This window comes from Leiobunum rupestre, chromosome 1 (assembly GCF_980474605.1).
Source record: "Leiobunum rupestre chromosome 1, qqLeiRupe1.1.hap1, whole genome shotgun sequence".
In the NCBI taxonomy this organism is placed as follows: Eukaryota; Metazoa; Arthropoda; class Arachnida; order Opiliones; family Sclerosomatidae; genus Leiobunum; species Leiobunum rupestre.
Window position 1 is genome coordinate 74,628,135 of NC_143384.1, and position 23,459 is coordinate 74,651,593.

General features: G+C 36.0%; 1 protein-coding gene across 1 annotated transcript; it reads left to right on the forward strand.

Moving 5' to 3' along the window:
- Positions 1-7,894: 7,894 nt before the first annotated feature.
- On the forward strand, positions 7,895-21,436 carry LOC149966603 (carbonic anhydrase 7-like). The gene is made up of 6 exons (XM_090167536.1): positions 7,895-7,935; positions 10,103-10,279; positions 13,994-14,142; positions 14,866-14,958; positions 17,550-17,795; positions 21,320-21,436. Exons 3-6 carry the CDS (start codon positions 13,996-13,998, stop codon positions 21,434-21,436), a joined length of 603 nt encoding a protein of 200 aa, XP_090023662.1. The 5' UTR covers positions 7,895-7,935; positions 10,103-10,279; positions 13,994-13,995.
- Positions 21,437-23,459: the final 2,023 nt, after the last annotated feature.

Here is a 23,459-nt window from a genome sequence, read left to right on the forward strand (position 1 = left end):
AGACCCTCGCGATCTTCGCAATTGGCGTCCTCTCTCTTTGACAAATGTCGATTACAAAATTTTTGCCAAAGTACTTGCCCTTCGACTTAATTCTGTTCTTTGTGATATAATTTCGCCTTCGCAATCCTATTCGGTCCCATTTCGCACAATTTTTGACAATTTAAATGTTCTTCGAGATCTTATTGATCTCGCTGACGTTAATGATGAGCCCCTCGCTTTCGTAAATATTGACTTCGAGAAAGCCTTCGACTCCATTCATCATGATTACCTCTTAAATGTTCTTCGCGCTTTTGGTTTCCCTCCTGAATTCTCTAGCTCTATTGCCACACTTTATTCCAATTCGTCTTTTCACCTTAAAATTAATAACTCGCTGACCCCATCCGTTAATTTCAACCGTGGAATTCGCCAAGGTTGTCCTCTGTCTGGCGCTTTATTTTCCATTGCGATCGAGCCACTCCTTCGTCTTCTCGACTTTGAGCTCTCTCGTCCCAACGAATTAATTCCTCACCGCCGATTGACTAATGGTACGTACGCTGATGATCTTACCTGTTTTATTCGAGAAGACACTGAATTCCAGGTATTGAGAACTTGCCTGGATACTTTCTGCGTTCATTCTGGAGCGAATGTTAATAACTTGAAGACTGTCGGTCTCTGGTGTGGTAGTTGGCGTGGTCGTATGGATTCTCCGCTGGGTTTTGTTTGGTCTTCTGAAGGCTGCAAATTCCTCGGCGTCCATCTCGGTCACAGCCCGTCGGTTATTTCCCGAAATTGGACGGAACTTGAAGAGGCCTTTCACCGTGTTCTCGCTCGATGGAGGCCCATTAAGCCCCATTGTTCCCTTTACGGCCGTGTTAATATCGCCAATCAGTTAGCGGCCAGTGTCTTGTGGCACAAGCTCAAAGTATTGAATCCTCCGGATGATTTTATCAATAGTTGTCAATCTGCTCTTGAGGCTTTTGTTTGGGATAAGGTTCGTTGGGTGAGAAGAGAACATTGTCTTCTTCCCAAACCAGTTGGAGGCTTAGGACTCGTTTCGATCGTGAACAAAATTCGAAGTTTTCGCGTCGCCAGTGTCGCTACTCTTTTACAAACTGCTCCTACTCAACCTAACCATATTACCGCTTCCGCTTTCATCCACGGTTTTTCCTATTCGCTTTCTCATCATTTCCTTACTAACAAACCTCGGCCTTGTCATTCTCCATTTTATAATTCGCTTTCTGAAAACCTAGCTGCTCTAAAGTTTAACCTTTCTCTTGATAACATTGACGTGGAGGCCCTGGCCAACATTCCGTTGTTTGATAACCCAGGTATCACTGACTCAGACAAAACTCCATTCTTAGGAACTCTTTTTAATCGTTTCACTCGTGACGGAATTTCCTCCATCATAGATCTCCTTGATCCGGTCTCCCTTTGGTGGCGTTACGCTCCCGATCTCGCCTCTTCACCGGAATCCGTTTCTCGCTTGACAGTGAAATCGTTCCGTGCTTTACAAAAGGGTGTCCTTGACGCCTTTCCCGACGTTTTTGACATTCGTGGTGTTCGAGATGACCATGTTTTTGGTGACTCTCTTTCCCCAACGATTGTCCTTAACCTGTCCGGCTCATTGAATACGACACTCCATCTTTCGGGTATTGGCTTATCCCGGATCTCTTATTCTCACATCATTCGCCTTACGTCCGAGTTCCCTCGGCCTCTCGTCCCACCTGACCTCACTGCTCCAAAATCTTACAAATTTTGGAGCATCAACACCGTCAGTCCGCTTTCTAGCCGCCACGAAAATGCCACCCAATGGCGTCTACTTCACGAAGCTCTTCCAGTTCCCACCCGCTTACATCACTTTGACCCGGACACTCACCAGACTCAGGACTGTCCCTTCTGTCCAGCGGTTGGTGACGTTCTTCACATGTTTTATACTTGCCCGATTGTCACGACCATTCTGATTGACGTTCAAAATTTTCTATTACTGGTTTTTAGTTCCCGATTTCCGCCCCCATCGCGCTTGCAACCTGGCCTACGTACTACTTAAAGACACCCTATACAGAGCTGCATTGCGAGACGGTCATGCCAATTTTGAAAATCAACCTCCTAAAATAATTTCGAAACTTCTATTCAATCGGTTCCGTGGAAAGTTCATTTCTCGTATTAAATTAGCCCTGACATGGGCTCGAAAACATGATAAAATTGATTTATTTAACAATACATGGCGTGTTAACGTAACTGAATTGGAAAAATATTTATAACCTCAAATTGCTTACCGTTGAATTTGCGTATACTTCCTATGATAATTTTTAATGCAATATTCCAAATTTACATCTGTTACACATGTAAATTATTTCTAAACATTAATAATTCTTAGTTACCACTTTTTGATTATCCTCTTAAACTGTTAACGTACTGGTTTAATTTCAGATTTTGGCTTAGTTTGAATATGTATATGTGCATTTATGAAAATCTGTATTTGTAATTTTATTTAATTAATTTGTAAAACTAACTATGTTTTGGCTAGAATAATAAAGCCTTTTTATACTCTCTCTCTCTCTCTCTCTCTCTCTCTCTCTCTTTCTCTCTCTTTCTCTCTCTTTCTCTCTCTTTCTCTCTCTTTCTCTCTCTTTCTCTCTCTTTCTCTCTCTTTCTCTCTCTTTCTCTCTCTTTCTCTCTCTTTCTCTCTCTTTCTCTCTCTCTCTTTCTCTCTCTCTCTTTCTCTCTCTCTTTCTCTCTCTCTCTTTCTCTCTCTCTCTTTCTCTCTCTCTCTCTCTCTCTCTTTCTCTCTCTCTCTTTCTCTCTCTCTCTTTCTTTCTCTTTCTTTCTCTCTCTTTCTCTCTCTTTCTCTCTCTCTCTCTCCAATATTAAGACTTGGTCAAATTTGAATAGTAGTACTTAATTTTGAAAGCTAATACGAAGGATTGTTCAAAACTAAATGTTGTTAGTTAAATTTGAGAGGCAATTGAATGCTTTTTTTTACAGTGCAGACGTAACAATATAAGATTGTCGGGTTATAGCCAAAAAACAAGATCAGCAGCTCAATAAGTTAAGAGAAAAACTGAGTAAGTAGTATAATTTAACAAAGGCTGACAAGCAGCTCAAAGAAAAATTCATTCTTCAAATAGGCATGTTTTTAAGAAAATGAAGTCAGAGAAAACCCGCCAACCTACGTTACTATGGGTAGAACCTGAGAAAGCAAGATGGCAAATTGTCAAACCGTAACAAAGATAATAGAAACATTTTGGTTTTCACGACTGCGCAGGTATGTCAGACGATACATTTCATAACGTTCGGTGTGTTTATTCCATAAAAATACTGCTTTCACAAAGTTCACGTCACTGAAAGCTGTCAGGAATACCGGTACTACACCCGCAAAAAGGGCATTGGAAGAACTTGTTGGAATTTTTGTTTCACCAAGGCAATTTGATCGTTCTTTCGATGCACACGTAATAAAGAAGCGCATTAAAGTTCTTGAGGATTTAAAAACAATCAAGTAAGTCAAATAATTCTAGGTACAATGCCAAAACGGCCAAAGCAACAAATTATGAAATAGCGGATATGGCTGTCGTGGAACCGGAACCAGTTGCTACTGGGCTGCCAAGGAAAACGAATGCCAAGTACAAATGCCCGTATATTGTAGCCCTAACATAATAGGTATATCATAGAAGACTTCCTAGAAACTCAATGCACACAGAAATTCTACCATAATACAGCTCTAGTGAATAAGTCTAAACGGTGGCTCTTGTTTACTGACCATGATGACCTCGATTCCGGATCCTCGTTGGACGGAGACAGCGCAGATGATGAACGCAAAGGAATTGGATCATAGGAAAGCACCACCTCAATCCCAGAACCAACGATTCCAGACTTCGAATACGATGACGAGGACAAACCCTTATATTATTGTTCTCGACTGAAGAAGAAGCCTGATTATTATGAACCTTAGACTAGCTATCAATTTGAGTAACACGGGCAATATTGTTAATATTGGTTTAAGATGAACGTAACTATATAGTGTATTGAAATGTAAATTAATTATAATGTAAATGTTACTTAGTTTAGTCAGATCCCTAAAGTTATAGGATGGCTGAACCAGTGGCGGAGCTTAGGTTCGTTGCGCCCCCTAGCAGCTTAATATTTTGCACCACTTCATACATATTATTTTTTTCATTTATCACTAAAATAGCAAGAACATACATTTTCTATCAATTTTCCCGTAAAGCACTCTTTGAGGTCGATGGACGTCGAATTCATTCTCTACACTTACAAGGAGTGTACCCGAGGTGTAAATCACCGATTTTTATGAAACTCGGGGGGTATGTAGACCTTGGGGTAACATGAATTTTCACCAAGGGAAAAGTTACGCTGGGCTTCCGTTTTGCTATGGCAACCGAAAATGTTTTTGACAACTTAAAATGAAAAAATTTACATTTAAAAAAGCATGGGATTTTCTCGGTGAAAATTTTTGAAAACTCTAAAAAAAAAATTTTTAAATTTCAACTAAAATGCTAAATTTGAACAATTTTGGGTAAAATTGACAAACGTTCATTGAATTAGATAAACGAAGGAATATTTGCAAATTTTGAAATCGACAAAAATTGACTAAATTTACTAAAATTGGGTAAAAAGACCAAAGTTGGATAAAATCGGGTTCAACCAACTAATATCGTCTAAAATGGGGTAAAATGATGAAATTTGGGTAAAATAATCAAAATTCGTCCAAATGATAAAAATTGAGGAAAATTGTGTTAAAACAACTAATATCGGCTACAATTGGGTTAAAAAACTAAATTTGGGTAAAATTGACAAACATTCATTGAATTTGATAAATGAAGGAATATTTGCAAATTTTACCTAAATAGGGTATTGTCAAATAATATTTTTTTGAAATCGACAAAAATTGGGTAAAAAGACCAAAATTGGGTAAAACGATAAAATTGGGGTAAAATGATAAAATTTGGGTAAAATAATCAAAATTCGTCCAAATGACAAAAATTGATTAAAATTGTGTTAAAACAACTAATATCGGCTACAAATGGGTAAAATGATACATTTTTGGGTAAAAAAACTAAATTTGGGTATAATGACCTAAAATGTTTAAAATTGGATTAAATCGTGTTAAACAACTAATATCGTCCAAAATGGGGTAAAATGATAAAATTTTGGGGGTAATTTGAGAAAATTGAGTAAAACAGCCAAAAATTATTAAAATTGAATAAAATTGTGTTAATCCAACTACTATCGGATAAAATTGGGTAAAACTATAAAATTTGGGTAAAATAATCAGAATTCGCCCAAATGACAAAAATTGGGTAGAAATGTGTTAAAACTACTAATATCGGCTACATTTGGGTAAAATGATAAAATTTTGTGTAAAACATCCAAAAACGTGGTTAAAAATGATTAAAATTGAATAAAAGGAATAAACTTTTGTTAAACAACCGGAATTGGGGTTAAATAAATAAACTTGACTAGAATCGCGTTGAATTAATTTGAAATGAACGAAATTGGGTAAAAAGAGCAGTATTTACTTAAATTAAATAAGTTTCGACTAAAATCGTCTTAAATCAATTGAAATTGGCTAAATTAAATCTGTCAAACTACCAAAAAGTGATGAAGGACCTAAAGTAGATAAACTGAAGAAAACCTACAAAATAAGGTTAAGTAGAAACTAAAATGTTATTGATTTCGTTGTAATTTCGTAAACACTAATTAATAACGAAAACTACTATAACTCAAAGATTTTTTCGTTTAAAACCTAGCTCCCTTTCGTTCACATCCAAAATACCGCAATTATGAAAAAACATACTTCTACGTAAAATTTTGGCTGTTTTACCCAAATGTAGCCGATATTTGTAGTTTTAACACAATTCTACCCAATTTTTGTCATTTGGGCGAATTCTGATAGTTTTACCCAAATTTTATCATTTTACCCCAATTTTATCATTTTATCACAATTTTATCATTTTACTCCATTTTAGACGATATTAGTTGGTTGAACCCGATTTTATCCAATTTTATGTCAGTTTACCCAATTTTAGACAATTTGGCCAATTTTTGTCGATTTCAAAAAAATATAATTTGACAATACCCTATTTAGGTAAAATTTGCAAATATTCCTTCATTTATCTAATTCAATGAACGTTTGTCAATTTTACCCAAATTTGAAAATCCCATGCTTTTTTAAATGTAAATTTTTTCATTTTAAGTTGTCAAAAACATTTTTGGTTGCCATAGCAAAACGGAAGCCCAGCGTAACTTTTCCCTTGGTGAAAATTCATGTTACCCCAAGGTCTACATACCCCCCGAGTTTCATCAAAATCGGTGATTTACACCTCGGGTACACTCCTCTTAGTCACCCTAAAAAAAAGCTGTGTCCGAAGAACGGGTTTTGATAGAAAAAAATTTATCGAAGGTAGAAATCAACTATGATCAAATATGCGACTTCGTCCACCTGTCGCATAGATATGTAGTTTTGACTATAATTGGTTTACGGTAACGTCGTGTGTCCTTATTTATGAAGTAGAACTCGAAACTCGGTAAGATAATCTATTCGTGCATAAAGGCTGAACTCATTGTTAAGTTATACCTTTCTTTACCTACCTTTAGCGCCAAATAATAAATTTGCTTACCTTATAGTCCTCGAAAATTTGCGGCCGCAAAACCTCTTGCGCCTATCGCAGTTGCGTAACCAGCGTGCCCTATATCGCCGCTGTGGGCCGAATTGTTATAGATAATTTCCCCATAGACAGACCGACACTAACACATAGCATAAGCCACCATCAATTTTAACAGTTTTTTCCCCTCCCTCGAGTGGTAGTCTCTCTCCCTTTCTCTCTCTCTCTAGCCGTCGATAGCTACACGTGAATAATATATTTTTCTGAACATTTAACTTGTATACACTTTTAAAACGAGTTATTATCTCCGATTAAGCAAAATAACAAATAACAAATGCAGTTATCATTAAGAGTTACGAAGCTAACAAAATAGATTTAAAAAAATTCAATTTCAGAATTTAGAAATGGGTGTCTTTATTAAGTTTTCCCATAAGTCTTGGTCTTTATGGTTGCTCGAAGACCTATTGGTACGAGCTATTAGTAAGTTTTCAAATTTCTTCAAAATTGTTTGGGGTTTAGCTTTTTATCCCTTTTCATTAAGGACTAATCTACTTATTCGCGTATTTTATCATCCTTTGCCATGCAGACCATAGGTGGTTCTTTTAACGTAACATAAATTTGGTCTTATTAAGATGTTAGTGAGGTCACCGTATTCATAACCACCGCGCTAACGCTTTAGGCACTTAAAGTAAAATTACACCCTGAGAAAAATATATTTTAGTAAGAAAGTTACAATTGAAATTTTTTAACTATCTGTAAATAAAATGTAAATTTCAAAACAATGAAAATTTGCACCTTCGTGGTAGTCTCACCGGCGAGGCCACCATAGCTTCTCCCTCTGCTTAGTTTTCATGTCATATTCAGAGCGTACGTGAACGAAATCAAGAAATTAGGTTAGTTTTCGATAAATTTTGTTTATCAAACGTTTCTATTTGGCCATGGATATACCGCGCTGGATTTTAACATATCCAAACCAACAATATGGGTTAACGGTAATGTAGTCGACCAATTGATTAACACGACGATATTAGTCCAACGATGTCAATCGATCGGCACGACGTGTTCGTGAGCTTCTCTACCAAAGCGCTCATTTTATCGGTTTTATTTTTGAGCTCGTTTTCCTGGCTTTTCGAAAAGGACAATATAAATGGCGAGTTTTTCCGATTTTCTAATTATTTTAGCAATTTTTGCGTAAACTCTGAATATCACTCGGAGTTTCATACTATATAACGCCAGGAATGGTTTTATAATGTTATTATTTTAGACGAAGATGATCATTCGGACGAAGATGACCTTTGTGAAGTCGATGTATCCGCTGGAGAATTTTCGTATGCACGTAAGAATACAATTTGAATGATTTGGTTAACTTTCATTGCGTTTTAAAGCGGATATTTTCGTCATTAAATACCGATACTAGAGTTTGTCACTGTAATACTCGATTTAAGTTTTCGCTTCTCACTATGTTTGCCTAAGATATCAAGTCGTGGCTTCTTGCTCCCTCGACCATTTTCAAGCGCAATTTCTTTGTCTTTAGCCTTTTTCACATCGTGATTTATCGCTATGATAGCCTCTTCAATGTCGTGATATCTCGCTATGATAGTCTTATTTTTATGATAAGCTCTTTCTCGTCACAAGTGGGCTCTGACTATCTGAGAGTCTTTGAAATTCTGGTTTCTAACTACCTTAGCCTCTTTCAATTAAGAAGTATCTCTCGCTATATGAGCCTCAAGTCGTGGGGTCTCACTACTTTGTCTTATTCCAATTATTTATCACCGTTAAGTTGCAGACAAAAAGTTTTTATGGGAAAGTGAAATCTATTTTTACAGTAATATGAGGTCATGAAAAAAAGTGGTTGGTCATGGGAGGCAAGAGCTTATACCATTTATTTAAAACGAAAATTGGTAAAAATGTTTCTATCTTGGAATTAAGAACTAGGGTTTTTCAAAACATTATTTCAACACAAATGTGCTTCAATTATACCACCGACAGCTGCGATACTCCTCTGGGAACGGTAAAAGAGTCTTGGATCATTTCTAAAGTGACAAGACAACATGCTTCTACAATTCTCTCGCGTAAGTATTGAACGGTGGCCACAGGCGTACGGTAAACGTAGTCTTTTATGAAGCCCCACAAGAAAAAATCCAGAACTGTTATTTCCGTTCATCCAGGAGATCAAAGAAAGGGTCCATTCTTTCCCATCCATCTTTTTTTTTAATTCAATGTTGTGGTACTCTATGAATCACGGTGCTGGTGAGCTGGCGCTCCATCATGCTGAATCCAAAGCCGACTGAAATCGTGCAGGGGAAGATCCAACACGTCTCCTACCTCGTTTTGAAGAAAAGACTATAATTGCGTCCATTAAGACGAGCAGGTAGAAAAAATGACCCGATAAGTCTATCTCCTACCAGACCAGCCCTGCTGTTGGTGATAGTGTTCCCCAGGGAGGATTCTTGTTGTACCACATGCGATTGCTCTACTGATTAATTGGGCTATCCATTGAGAAAGTGCACTCATTGAACATAATCAAAAGCCGCTGAAAATCCCGGTTTTCGTCAGCTATGATTTTCAGTCAGGATGATAATGGTGACTGTTTAGAACTTTCGAGACGTAGCTATTTGCCACACCCAGGTCATAGCTGGCAACTCTGACGCTCGATCGACGATATGCAACGAAGTACGCGAGGACAACGTCTTCCAAGTCAAGGTTGTTGATGAAATTCTTTAATTTCCTTGTGACTCTGGTAACCGTTGTGTGACTAGGGCTACAGTTGGGAAAACGATTTCTAAATAACTGGCTTATTGTACGGGCGTTCCGATTACCTACACCGATAAATAAATGTGTGCGCTGCTCCCAATTATAACGAGGCATACTTAACTTGAATTTCAGAAATTGAATTTATTGTGTAGTGGTACAACATTTTATACATGTATGCCAATATGGAATAAAAGCTATTGCCTCCAACGATCAACTGTATTTTCCATGACCTCATAAATTAAGTAAGAATGAGGTGGATTTTAACCAAAACAAGATTATTCTAATCTTTTAGAATATGCCCTCTCACTTTCTCAATGAGACGTTTTGTCTTCAAACTTCTGATGAAAAATGCCCTGATTTTCGTTTAACTAGTCATCGAATACTCTCTGAAAATTTCGTACCTCTACAATATTATCGTTCCATTACACGGCATTACTAGATATCGTTCTATCAAAGCTGATGTTAATTGTTTAATATGAGTCGTCGAAATAAACATTATAAGTATGCAATGGAAACGTCAATTAATATTTTCCATATTCTTATATCAACGTACATACATTAGGGAGGATATTGTCAGAAACGTTAAATGAACGGTCAACTTACACGTAATCAATTCGTTCATTTTTACGAGACTTCAATATCTATAGATAACGTAAAGCTGACTTATTTGTGTTACCAGGGTCCCAACAATTGAAGCTTAATAAAGTGAATGGAATGGATATTTCTTCCGGTCTCGTGTTATTTTTCAGAGCGTTTCGAGTGGCCGGAGCTGTACCCGAAATTTTGCGCTGGCGATTTTCAATCTCCGGTCGACATCAACTTGAAGAGCGACAGCGTACACTACCAGTGGTTTCCGACTCAACTCGATCTCTCGGGATTCAGGGCACCGCAAGAGAGTGCCACGCTGCAGAACAACGGACTCTTAGGTACGTAGATCACTTATCACGATTTGACCTGGAAAATTAGTCAGTAATTGCAAAAATTATAAATCCTGTTTCTCGATATTAATATATCATATAAACTAAAATCGGTCTGAAAACGGGCGACTTTACTCTGTAAAACAACATTCTGATTTTTCTTCAGGAACTGGAGTGCTAAGTATTGTGAGATCGTTGTTTAACCAAATTAAATGATCCGCTTCCAAGACATTCTGGCGACGCACACAAACAAAAGTTATTCAGCCACGATCGATTTATTGAGAGATCAGCCGATTGCCGGTTTTTAGCGAAGCGTTTTCGTCACTGTGCTGTTTAACGCCACCGATGATGATACCCTGTAACACTTATAAATTTATTTCATCTTCTCAATTGCTTTAATAATATGCTAATATTTAATTAGATAATATAAAAATATTAAAAAGTTAAGATGGCGCATCGTAGTGTACAACCTTTGTAAAGTCTTCCACAATCAAAATATCATATGCGTACCACTAACCGTCGTTAAACGTGGCGACGAGAAAACGTGGCCTTTTCGCACACGTGTACTTCCATCCCTTTCGGTGCAGATTGCTCTTGTGAAGAACGGGTTGAACATGATATAGGCCACAGCAATGACCTCTCCATAAATATTACGGTGTTTCATTTTTCCGAAGATTTGATTTTCTTATGACTTTGCTTACGCCCCAAGTCTCAGTGATGTAAAAGATATATACGCCAAATTTCATGGAGATTCGATAATATTTAGGGGTTGCACACATTGATCACTTTCATCACTAGTTGAGGCTCATCAGTACTGTGTAGGTATCTTGAGAGCGACTTACATCCCGATCTTGAAGCTAAGCCAGATATTAAACAAATTTCAGTCCATCGGTGGTTCTTATTCACTTTTACTATCATATATTCTCATATACACCCCCCTTTCGACTACCTGTTGCTTTGGCGCGTGTTTTGAAATATGTTGAATGTTAGGCCTAACTTCAAGATCGGTTCGTAAGTTACTCACCAGATACACAGCACTGTTGAGCCCCAACTAGGGCGAAACTGGTCTACTGTTCGATTTTCTGGCATTTTAAGTATGTTTTTATAGTTTTTACCTCTCCGAGGGGACAAAGTAACTCTCCAAATCTTTCTTATTGACTTTTGGGACGGACCGAGTGCAGAGTGTAATGCTACCTCTCAACATCCAATGGCAGGGTTTCCACCAATTGTTCACGGTATTCGTCTTAGTATCAATTTGCGATCGCATCGGGCGGGTTTCGAACCCGAGACCGCCTGTTTGACAGGCGGACGTTCTACCACAGAACCACCGACACTTATTACGTTTCATTGAAAATTAGACCTTCAGCTTTATCGAAAGCGTATTTAATAGAGCATGAAATTTTGGGTTTAATTGAAATAGAGCAAGATTTCGTGAAAGATTTAAATTATTGCATCGAAGAAATTCTAATTTAGCGATTTCTCATTTGATTAAAAACAAATGCGTCACCCAGGTTTCGAACCCGGGCCGTTCATTTAGGCAGTCGAGCGCTCTACCACAGAACCAACGATAACTTCAAGCTATACTGCAAATAAGACACTCATTGTAAGCATAATAGTTAACAAAGTCTTGAAATTTTTTACGAATGAAATTGTGAAGGCCTAATGTGGTTTTTTTACGAAAAAATTATAAAGACTTAATCTTGTTTAATATAATAAGTTGCTTAATTCAATTTGATACTTTTGTTTAGTGTTTTTTTAATTAATGGAGTTAAAGATTTTTTTCTTCTATTATTTGACGTTTTATTTTAATGAATGGAGTTTAAGATTGTTTCTTCTATTATTTGACGTTTTATTTTTGCGGTTGTATATTTGTTTTATCTTTTATTCTTTTAAAATTATTTACTTCTTCCGCAAAATGGTTCATTTTTTGGAGGAACCTTTTTACTTATTTTTTGTGTATTAATGTTTTGAGAACCTTTACGTTTGGGAAAGGATAATTTTTGACGGAACCTTCAAAGTGTATACGTCGCATTTTCAAAAAATTTAATGGTCTAATCTTGTTTTCAGCGCAGTCAGCAGATAAGATAAAGGGTAGAACCCGTTAGTTTTTTGTAATTTATTTAGTTTTTTCAGTCGTATATTCTTATCTATTAGGTTTAGCGTATTGGTTTTCAAGCTTAATAATTCATTTATTAACAACATATCGAGTTGGTCTGGGATTACGTTATTAGTAAATAACTCTGAATTGGGGAGATATAACTTTGAGGGTCATCTCGAGAAATTAATACCGCTAGTTGTATTTTAATTTTGACTGTGTTGAGCTTTTGGGCGGTATTGATGGCTTTAATTATCATTTTTTCGTGTGAAGTGGTTTAAAGAAGGGTTTCTGTGTTGTTATATCGTAAGCGATAAAAATACAAATACCCTCTGTAGATATTTCTTTTATTAAAGTTTGCTTCGTATTACATTTAACTGATAAAATTATTCTGTAAATAGGGTTAAATTCAATTGTGCGTTGTTCTAGTTCGTCTAACTCAATGTTGTAACTACTTAATTTATAATATTCTGAACAAATTAATCTCGGTTGTTTCGTTTCAATTATTTTAATTAAAATTAAAATTTTATACCGGGCGGGATTGAACCGGGATTACGTTATTAGTAAATAACTCTGAATTGGGGAGATATAACTTAGAGGGTCATCTCGAGAAATTAATACCACTAGGGACAATGCTTCCGAGGAGAAGTATATTTTGGCTTGCCAACTTGTTCACTTGAGGGCCTATGTGATCCGAGTTTCCCGCTTTTGATTTTTGCTTGCAGACCTATCGGCCCGAGTATTTATCATAGTTTTTTAATGTTTCCAAATTTGTTAGAGTTTAGCTTTCTTGCCCTCTTTTTTGGTGGACTTTTAATAATTTGACGTCTTCTTATTCCAAATTTTAGTCCATCGGTGGTTCGCAGTGGCGTAGCGTGGGGTGGAAATAAGGCAATAGGGGTCATGGCCCCGGCCGGCTTAGAACAAGAGGTACAAATTAATATTGGTCATTGAATTAAAGAGTTCGCGTTGCAAAAAAAACACGCAGAGTAAAATTTTAATTTTTAATCGACTTAAATCGTTTGGGCAATTAACGGATCAACAGAATATCACAGAATTTTGACCGATTTTTTGCCGACATGTAGTTGCAAAGAAAGCGGCCGGCGAATTTAGGGTTGGCCCCGGGTGAAATAAATGCACGCTACGCCACTGGTGGTTAATATTCACTTTGATTAATATAACACATGTTTTGCCTATCATACTATCTATTAATCTTAGAGTCTAGTTTTAATATTATTTTAAGTTTGTTATTTCTAGTTTTCCCAATAAAAGTAATTAACATTGAAAAATCGTATTTTTTGCCTACTTTTATAAAACTGATCAAAGTGTGCAACCTCTAAATATTATCCAATCCTCTTGAAATTTGGCATATATATCTTTTACATCACTAAGACTAGGGGCATAATCAAAGTCTGCAAAAAATTGACATTTTATTTTTTGACTCACAAAATGAAACACCCTAATAAATATATTGTGGTTTTATGGTCATACCACCATGACTGAAATATTTTTCTACTATCGATCTCCCAACCAAAGGGCTCCAAATTCACCCAAAGGCATAAAATGATCTATTTGCAGCCAAATTCTAGAAATTGAGGGTATTTTTTGAATTATAACCTTTTTACCAGCGATGGTCACTGTACCTAAAGACATTTTCATTTCGGGTGGAGCCGCCCGAGAAAACCGCTTTCGCTTGGAATCATTTCATTTTCATTTCGGCAAAAGAAACGACGATGGAAGCGAACACACGATCAACGGCGTGTCTAGTTCCATGGAGGTCAGTATTTCTTTTTATCATGGTCCATTCTGATAAGCCCAAAAGATTCCTTAGATTATATGTATCGGTAAGTACAGGAGCGAATGAGGTGCTAACTATTTAAATAATCTGGTGTACATGTACAAGTAGTGAGAAATGAAAATTAATAATGTGTAAATCAAGAAATCCAGAATAAATATCGAAAATATACGAAATTCCGGTAAATATTCGAAATTTCGGGAAATCGACGGAAAAATTGTTCATGTCGAGAAATACGAAAAAAGTATTAGTAGAATTTCTGAAAATCTACTAAAAATATCGGAAATTTTTAAGAACTAAACGAGAAATTTTAGAATCACCCTAAATATTTGAGAAACACACGCGATATATTTGAGAAACACCCAAAATATTTGGAGAATATCGTAATAAAATTATAAATGAAAAAAATCCAGAAATGCAAAGAAAATGTTATAAATAATTGGAAATGATTGATTTGTTTTAACGAAGTAGCTGGCCCCTCAAGTACGTAGAAGTTAGTGTGGGCAAGGTCACTCAAACCTTAGGGTTCGGGGATGGATGGGCTCAGGATCTTTTTCTTGATAGTAGTATTATTTGATACAAATTATAATATAAAATTAATATTTATTCCAATCTTAAATCTAACATAAGTTGCACCTATTTGTTATACATGCATATAAGTTTGTAAAATTGCGAATAACCTTTTCCGATTTTAATCTTCTTTAGATACATTTCGTGCATATAAATACGAAGTACAGCAACATTGACGAAGCTGCGAACAATAGAGACGGATTCTTGGTGCTCGCCGTTTTAGTTGCGGTAAATAGCTTTTTTCATGGCAATTTACATTATTATTTTATAAACTATACAGTATACAGCCGCTAGCAATGCTTCATTGCCCCAGTTTTTATTTATTTTATTTCATTTAACATTAGTTAGTTTAACGAAAAGTTAACTTTACTCCTCTTTAACTACAATTCGTATAAAACTGCAAAACTAATTTCTTTCTTTTATGTATTGTCGGTTATTCAATGCATGTAACAGGCTCTTTTTAAATTCCTAACAGGCATGAACATAGATCGATTCCAAAGGTCAGTAGGTTGAACATTTCACCCACCTTGTGAAAACTGACTTTCTAATTTCATAACTTTGTCTCTTTCCCGCTTTCCTAAACTTGAGGAAAAGACGATGTTGTGACGAAGGGGAAGGGAGTCAAACAAAATGTTTACCCCCTGACATTTGGCACCTATCTATTTAAGATAAAAGTACACCTCAATCACAAAAACCTCCTTTAATTCTACACTTGGCCAACATAAGCGTTTGTGTAAACAGCCTGTACAAAATTAATGACCTGACGTAAAATCGATTTAAAACTCGCGATATTCATTTAATTTATTTATATTTTAACCTCCTGAATCTTTTCTTACATATCATTAATAATTTGGTTCGTTTCATCATGTGCTTGATTAAACCAACATGTTGTTGAATATTTTCTCCATTGAAACGGAGCAAGTCGTTTTCGCGAACCAAGTTTCCAACAATGTTTTACAAAAAGTTTGACTCATATATGAATAGTTATAATGCCGTGAAAGAGTTTTTTTTTTGACCTCATCAAACAAAGCACGAAAAGTTGTGACTAATTATTATGTACTTTCAATTATATTTTGGTTGTTGATAAACGTTTATGACTAGGCCAATGGTGCCAGCCTGGTGGGGTTCGTTCAGGCGTACCCTTTGTTCACTCCTTTGGAAATATCTCTAAGAGTGTTGTTGTATTGTATGATAGCTTAGTATTTTCCCAATATTTTTCCGAAACTCTTGGTTAAGGTATTAAAGTTAAAAGGACCATTTGTTAAAACTCCTAGGTGGGCTAGAATCTGAAATGGTCAGGAGAGATTCTGTGAGTTTTTGAGGAACCGATTGTCATTGAAAGAAAGTCAGAATCGCTCGTAGATCGATTGGTTTAAGATCTTAAAATATATTCTTCAGTGTAGCGCAGTGATAAAATACGCGTTATAAATTAACCGTAGAACAGAGTTTCGGACGTTAGGTGTGAGTTCGCGACTGCAGCGCTTCTCCATCCGTAAATTCTTCTGGTCATAGTAACACCAAGCCGTAGGAACTCTATCAGTCTCCGCTGATGTAATTTACCAAGAATACCACGCATCGATGAGATAAGTACTGATTCATCAATTTCCAACTTGCACAAAGCCAAGGATTCAACTCACTAACGTCGTAAGTGGCGTTTGTTAGGTGCTGTTGGTATTTCGTCCTTCTTAATTAACTGAACACCGTATCGTACGATTAGGACTCGTTAAGCTGGTGGCACTCTGGAAGTGCAAAAAGAAGTTTTGACCTCTATAACCATTTACTGTTATTTTAAACTTTTTTTTTGCGACGGTACCCTGATCATTTCGAGGTTACGTAACCAAAGGAGTTTTATTGTATGTAAAGTGGTAGGCCCATTCAACGGAAACTTTGCGGACATTTTATAGGCCTATTCCCTTGATAGAATAATACTTAAGTTTGAATCATTACTCTCATTAGTGTTCAATTAAATATTTATTTTGTATTTATGAATAGGCCTTTCCATAAATTCGCTACGACTGCCCAACTTGTTCTTGAAATTGCGCAGTCAAACCTATGGACGAATTCATTAGCTCTCTTTAGTGGGAGAGATTGGGAAGCATTGTAGAAGTTAGAAAAAAACAGTAAACAAGAAGGCCACGTTAATTTATAGAAAGACCTATTGAAGATTCTTATCATTAATTCCTCTACAATTAACCCATCAGTTATTTTGAACAATAAAATTTTGGTGTAGTAGGCTTCACTTGGCTGGTTACCAAATCAGTATTATAAAGAGTAATCGCAAAATATGCTACAAACTTCGAAAATTAAAAAACAATATCTGAAACTAAAATAATATTTTGCTATTTTTATTGATTTGGGTAAATTGCGCGCTAGGAATCCGAATCAATTTTAAAGATATTTAAAAAATGGCTTTTTGGGCGGTTAAATTACAAACAATTTAAACGCCTAAATTATTATGTCAATATATTAAAAAATGTCTCTAGGTCAAATCTTCATAGCGTCGTCCGTTCTTTCTTTGGTTATGACGTATATAGGGGAAGTGACTCTTCACACTAGGGAAACAAAATTTTCAAACACCGACTTTCGGAATGAATCAATATCCCCAGATTCAAATTATGAGAAAAATCTAAGGTGACGTTGAATTATCCAAAATGGATACTCAGGGTCAGGGATACAGTGAGAGCCAAGACTTTTATCACAAAACCGTAGATATTTAACAATAAGCTTGCATGGCTCGTTAATTGGTTTTGCTTAATACCACATTTTTTCTGTAGCATGGCTCGTTCATTCTTCTTAATACCACATATCTTCTGTTTCAGGCGTACCCTCACGGTCGCGATCTGCTCGGCCTGAATTTCATCACGGACAATCTGTTCCGCATCGCCGATCCTAAAATTAGAAACACCACCCTGGTTAAAGTACCCGTGATCCTGTCGCAGTTACTTCCCGGAAATGGTGCTCCTGAGGCCTATTTCACCTACCACGGCTCATTTACGATACCTCTCTGCGAAGAAGCCGTCACTTGGGTCATCCTGTCCAGACCGCTTTGTATTAGCGAAAATCAGGTTATTTTATAACTCTTTATTCTCGCTGTCAAAACTGTACTAAAAGGTTTTTAGGAAATGGGGGTAATAATCCTTGGGAATTAAAGCTTAAAGACGGTAAAAGCTTTTTGGGAAATGGGTTCTTTTATCCTTTGGGGATTGTAGCTTAATTCCCCATCTCCATTTTCACACTTAAATTGCGCTCACCCTAGATGATTTAAGTCGACCGATTCATCGGGAAACTTTTGAAAATTTGTCTCCAGACTTGGTCGTTCGAAGGGGAGATTTTCATCTAACGACTTCAGAAATGTGCTATATTCCTTAAATTCGACAAGTGCCAATGGACCAACAAAATGAAAATCGATTGTATGGGTCACCTTTTGGCGATTAACCCTTCTTATTGGCTAGCTCGGATTCGATTTTTTGAAGTCGGAAGAGTAAAATCACTTCGTCGGTCGGTAAACGTTTCCCAGCAAAGGCTGACCGAATTGTCTATTAACACAGTGTGAAAAATTCTTAAGCTAAATTTCCCGACGATTTGTTCCAACGTATCTTTAGCCGAAGCTGAACTCTGGTTAACGCAGTGAGCTGTTTAGCAGAATACGAGTGTCTCATGGAAAAACCCTATTAAAAACACTTTTAAAAATTCTAGTATAAATGCAAATAGTACAGCTACTGTAAAAAAATTAAATTCCCAAAAGCATTCGTCGATGAAATATACAGATATATACATACCCATAAGAAGGTTTTTGCGTTGATCTTAAGCAATTGTAATTTAATTAAAATTAATAAAATAGATTCATGATAAATACTAAAAAAAGGAACCATCATGCACCATTTTAGGAACTAACGCTTCGACTGCAATAAATATCAGCTGAGTTCTACTTTGAATACGTCACTATAAATTGGCTCCGCCCCAAGCGTCGCCAGATTTTGTAAATAAAAATAACTACTATGAAAAGGGCCGTGAAAATGGCAATCTTTTTAATTGGAGATTTTGACCATGGACGAATTATAAGAGGACTCTTCTCGGGCAGCCTTCTACAACGCTATCTCTAAAGTTTGATTCCTGTACCGAGGTAATTTTCAAACGCGCGCCGGAGGAGGGGGGAAGACCAGATCTACCTAACTTTTCAGGGGCAACATGTGATCTTATACGTCACTCACAAATCGGTGCTGCGCTTTATCGCCGATAAGTAACAAAGCCAAAAATCCCGTGTTCCCGCCAAAGCGCCGATATCACCAATTATTAATGAAATTATAATTGGTATGTTGACATTTTTAACTGTAATTATACTTAAAGAGACTTACCGAAATTTAATATATTTATTGGTTACAGACATTACCGTTAAGAAACATCTATAGCAACTTAAACCTTGGTCAATTATTGTTTAAAAAATATTTTTTAAATACTCACCACTCAATAAATTGGCAAATTGACGAGTTAATCGTAAGATCCAATGGCAAATCCATTATCTCAGATAAAATTAATATATATCTAAAATAATTTAAAATAAACAAATTTCCCATAACCTAAAGACCGCTAGAATTCAACTTCGGCAAGCAGGTGCCGGAAACCAGGGCCGGCGGATAATGTGGGTATGGTGGGTAGAAGTACCCACTCGGGAAATTCCGGGTGGGTATTTTACCCACCCGGAATTGATGTCATCAAAGTCGGTACTGTGGGGATAGAGCCACGGCCATTGTCACATAATAGCTAGGTTTCCACTCTCCTCGAAAAGGTTTTGCAACGAATAATAGAGCCATGCCGCCTACATAATAATTTGCACAATTTTCCCGGGACTACTTGTTTTTCCTATCCCCTCCTTGGTGAAGTTAGTTCATAAACGGAATCGTATTTAATGGTTTTCGTTGTACCGGCCACAATTAAAAATTCGTCACTGAGAGAAGAACCGCTTTCCCTGTTTCTTCTTCTCCCCATTGTAGGAGTGAGTCCGAGTAACGCGTGACACTTTTCAGTATAAAAACTGCGGAAGTAAATTTGTAAAATATTTTATTAAATATAAGTTATTAATTCTAATGAGACAAGCGTGAATAATAAAACGCAGTCTTCGCAAAAGGGCAAATCACAACTTAAACATAGACCTTTGACAAGTTTATTTTTATTTCCCTCGCGTCAATCCCCTTTCTATTTCTGAAAATACGGTAAAGACGGACTTATATCGGGAAGTGATGCGGAAGATCAATACAACACTATCTTTATCTCATGCTTTAAATATCGGTGATGTTGAAAACTATGCACGCAGCACTGCCCCGATTAAAATAGATTGAAGTAAATCATCAAAATCAAAATTTAAAAATACATAAAATGATAAAAGCATAATTTTCATAAGTGTATTATGACGTTAATGTTTGTCGTCATTAGTCTCTCTGTATCAAACATTTATATAAAATAGTTATCAGCTGTTACATTTCTACCTCGCGTTGTGAAGTAGGATTGATAAGTGCGTACACTATAACTTTTAGAAGGTAAACGATACTAAATGTATATGACCTATATGATATTGAGTTGATTATTCGGTTAGTAGTGGGCTCTAATGTAAGTGTACAAATAATAAATAACTGATTCTCCCAAAACTGCTTATTTGACACCAAAGCCATAAAGGCTCCATTTATTTTTTAAATAATTGTAATTTAAATAATCGGTGCCTAATTTAAAGGAACGACGTTTTCTACCACAAACTGGGGTAGGGAAAGTACCCACAGTTGTCAGTACTACGTTTTATAACGTTGTCTCTACCTTTCTATATAATTGAGTTTAAATATTTGTACTCAGATCCTTCAAACATCTTTACACGTAGAGTCATATGAATTTTAAGACCTACATGAAGTCACGCGTCAAAATATTTGGAAAAATTGTTGAATCAGTTCATTTCCGAAAATGCAAAGCGCAGTACAGTTTTTGCATTGCACAATTAATACTATGTGATAATAAATTTGAGAATACTAAATTTTTGTAGTTTTTACCTCTATCAATTTCTCTTAATTAGTATTATATAGGCCTATCGTTTTATGTAGGATAACCCAATAAATCCCCCCCCCCCTCGTCTGACTACCCACCCGAGATTAACACGATCCACCGGCCCTGCCGGAAACATGTGGGAATTCCTATATCACGTGGTGATTTATTTGCCCCTGAATTCGAAGCCAACGCTCCCTTATGAGAAAATCGCGAACTAATCCGATCTCGGGCTGCTACGGAACGTAAGCATGAAGTGAAAAGCGGCCCGAGAAAAGTCCTCTTATAATTCGTCCATGTTTTGACACCCCTAATTTATAGAATAGTTCGACCAAATGTATCTAGCCAAAAGTTAAAGGATCATCGGAATAATAGAAAATGGATGTACGCTTTTTGGAATAATAATAATAATAATAACCGATCTTAGGCCCAAGTCGTCGAGCGACTTTTAATGTCATTGATTGAAGTGATTGGGTTATACTACGCAGGAGGGTAGTTTAGTACCTTTAATCTCACGTGAGCCAACATCTCCCTACACCTACTATAAACGCTTTTTCCCTGTTAGCTGGAACAATTTCGGCAACTAATGGACAAATGCGGAAACACCCTGGCCGGCAACATTCGGCCAATTCAAGACCTCAACGGAAGAAAAATTGGATACGTTGATACACATGGGAAATAATTAAATTTTCGAATAATTTGTTAGTAGTAATCGAATATCAGTCGCATTATTTAAGAGGGGGTTTGAATGTTGGGATAAAAATTTCTCAAGAGTTTTTAAGAAAATTGAACGGAAGTTTTGGGAATATCCGTCTTGGGAAAAATAAGTAATTTTGATATTAAGAATTCTTAGGGAAATTCAAGGGAAGTTTTGAGATTAACCGTCAAAGGGGAAAATAAGTTATTTTGGTATTAAGAATTCTTAAGGAAATTAAAGGGAAGTTTTGGGAATATCGGTATTGGGAAAAATAGGTTATTTTGGTATTAAGAATAATTAATGAAATTATAGGGAAGTGTTGGGAATATCCATCTTTGAAAAAATAGGTTATTTTGTTATTTAGAATTTTTAAGGAAATTAAAATGAAGTTTTGGGAATATTCGTCTTGGGAAAAATGGATAATTTTAGTATTAAGAATTCTTAAAGAAATTAAAGGGCAGTTTTGGGAATATCCGTCTTGGGAAAAATAGGTAATTTTTGGTATTAATAATTCTTAAGGAAATTAAAGGGAAGTTTTGGGAATATCCGTCTTGGGAAAAATAGGAAATTTCGGTATTAAGAATTCCTAAAGAAATTAAAGGGAGGTTTTGGGAATATCCGTCTTGGGAAAAATATGTAATTTTAGTATTAAGAATTCTAAAGGAAATTCAAGGGAAGTTGAGATTAAACATCTTGGAGGAAAAAGTTATTGGAATATCCAATAAAGCACCTTGGAAAAAGTAAGCTTTTTGTGTAAATAATAAGAATTCCTACGAAATTAACCGCTTTATAAAGTTGGGTCGCAAAGATAAGTGTTTTACGTAGCTGGTATAGATATTAAAATAGAAAGAATATAAAGCTGCTTAAGTTTTAATTTTTTTATTTTTAAACATTTTAATATGTTAATTTTAAAAAGGTATTGTTCACCCTTGGAGCTGACGACTCTTAAACATTTTAGAAATTTTTTGTCATCGACGGAGATTAGTTTTTTCCCTGTGGTCATTTCAAACAGAAATAAAATTTGTAATAGCCTTGATTACAATACTTAAAACTCATCCAAATAAGTTAAAATTTTCATGCTTTGAACCGACATATATACTTTACCATTAACAGTGGAGTAAATCTCGCGTATTTTAATAAAAGTGCTAGATCTACATGTAGCTTCAATGAAAATATAACAGTTTTGTTTTTTTTGCTTTTGCATTTTGCGCTAAACGTAAATCCATTGACGATAAGTTTTTTGTGTATAAGTGAGAGAAAGGTGTAGCGACATAGGTCCAAGAACTAATAGGTCCAAAATTTAGAGGTCCGCGATGCGCCGTATAGGTACGCGCCCCTTTTCCTTACTTATACACCAAAATTTATAGGTCTGTAATGCGTTCCCCCTTTTAACCCCCCATAGAACGGAGGCCCTCTAACACTTGTTTTTACGGTGTCAATCATCGCGACGGGATACTTTTGAAATAAAAAGACGTTACATAAAATCAAATTATATTTATTGAAATAAATGTTCTTTCAAATAAGTTGAATTTCCGTCAACATAGCCTACACATTGAAAAAATGAAAATTATAATATTTTTTTCGTTTAATATTACTTTAAAATCTTCTATGATACGGAACGCTGTTACGTAATTTGGAGATTTCGTCAAATCGTTGATGATCTTCGCCAAGAAAGAATCGTCTTTCATGTCCTGAATCGCTAAACAAAATATGATACACTTTCCGATAGCAATTTAAAATGGATTCAGCCATCGTCTTGAATATATCTGAGCTGTCAGTCAACGGAGTTTTAAACACATGGAATACCTAAACATGTTTAGGCCGTTTATGTTTAAGTGTTTTACATGTTAAGAAGATAATCTGTTTAGCATGTAAACATGTTATTGGCTTAACGTTTAGAGTTTAAACGTGTTAAAAGTTTAGCGTTTAGTTTAAGTAGTTTAGCATTTAAACACATGAAATTCTAAATGTTTAGCTTTTCAACATTCAAAATATTTACCGTTTATCT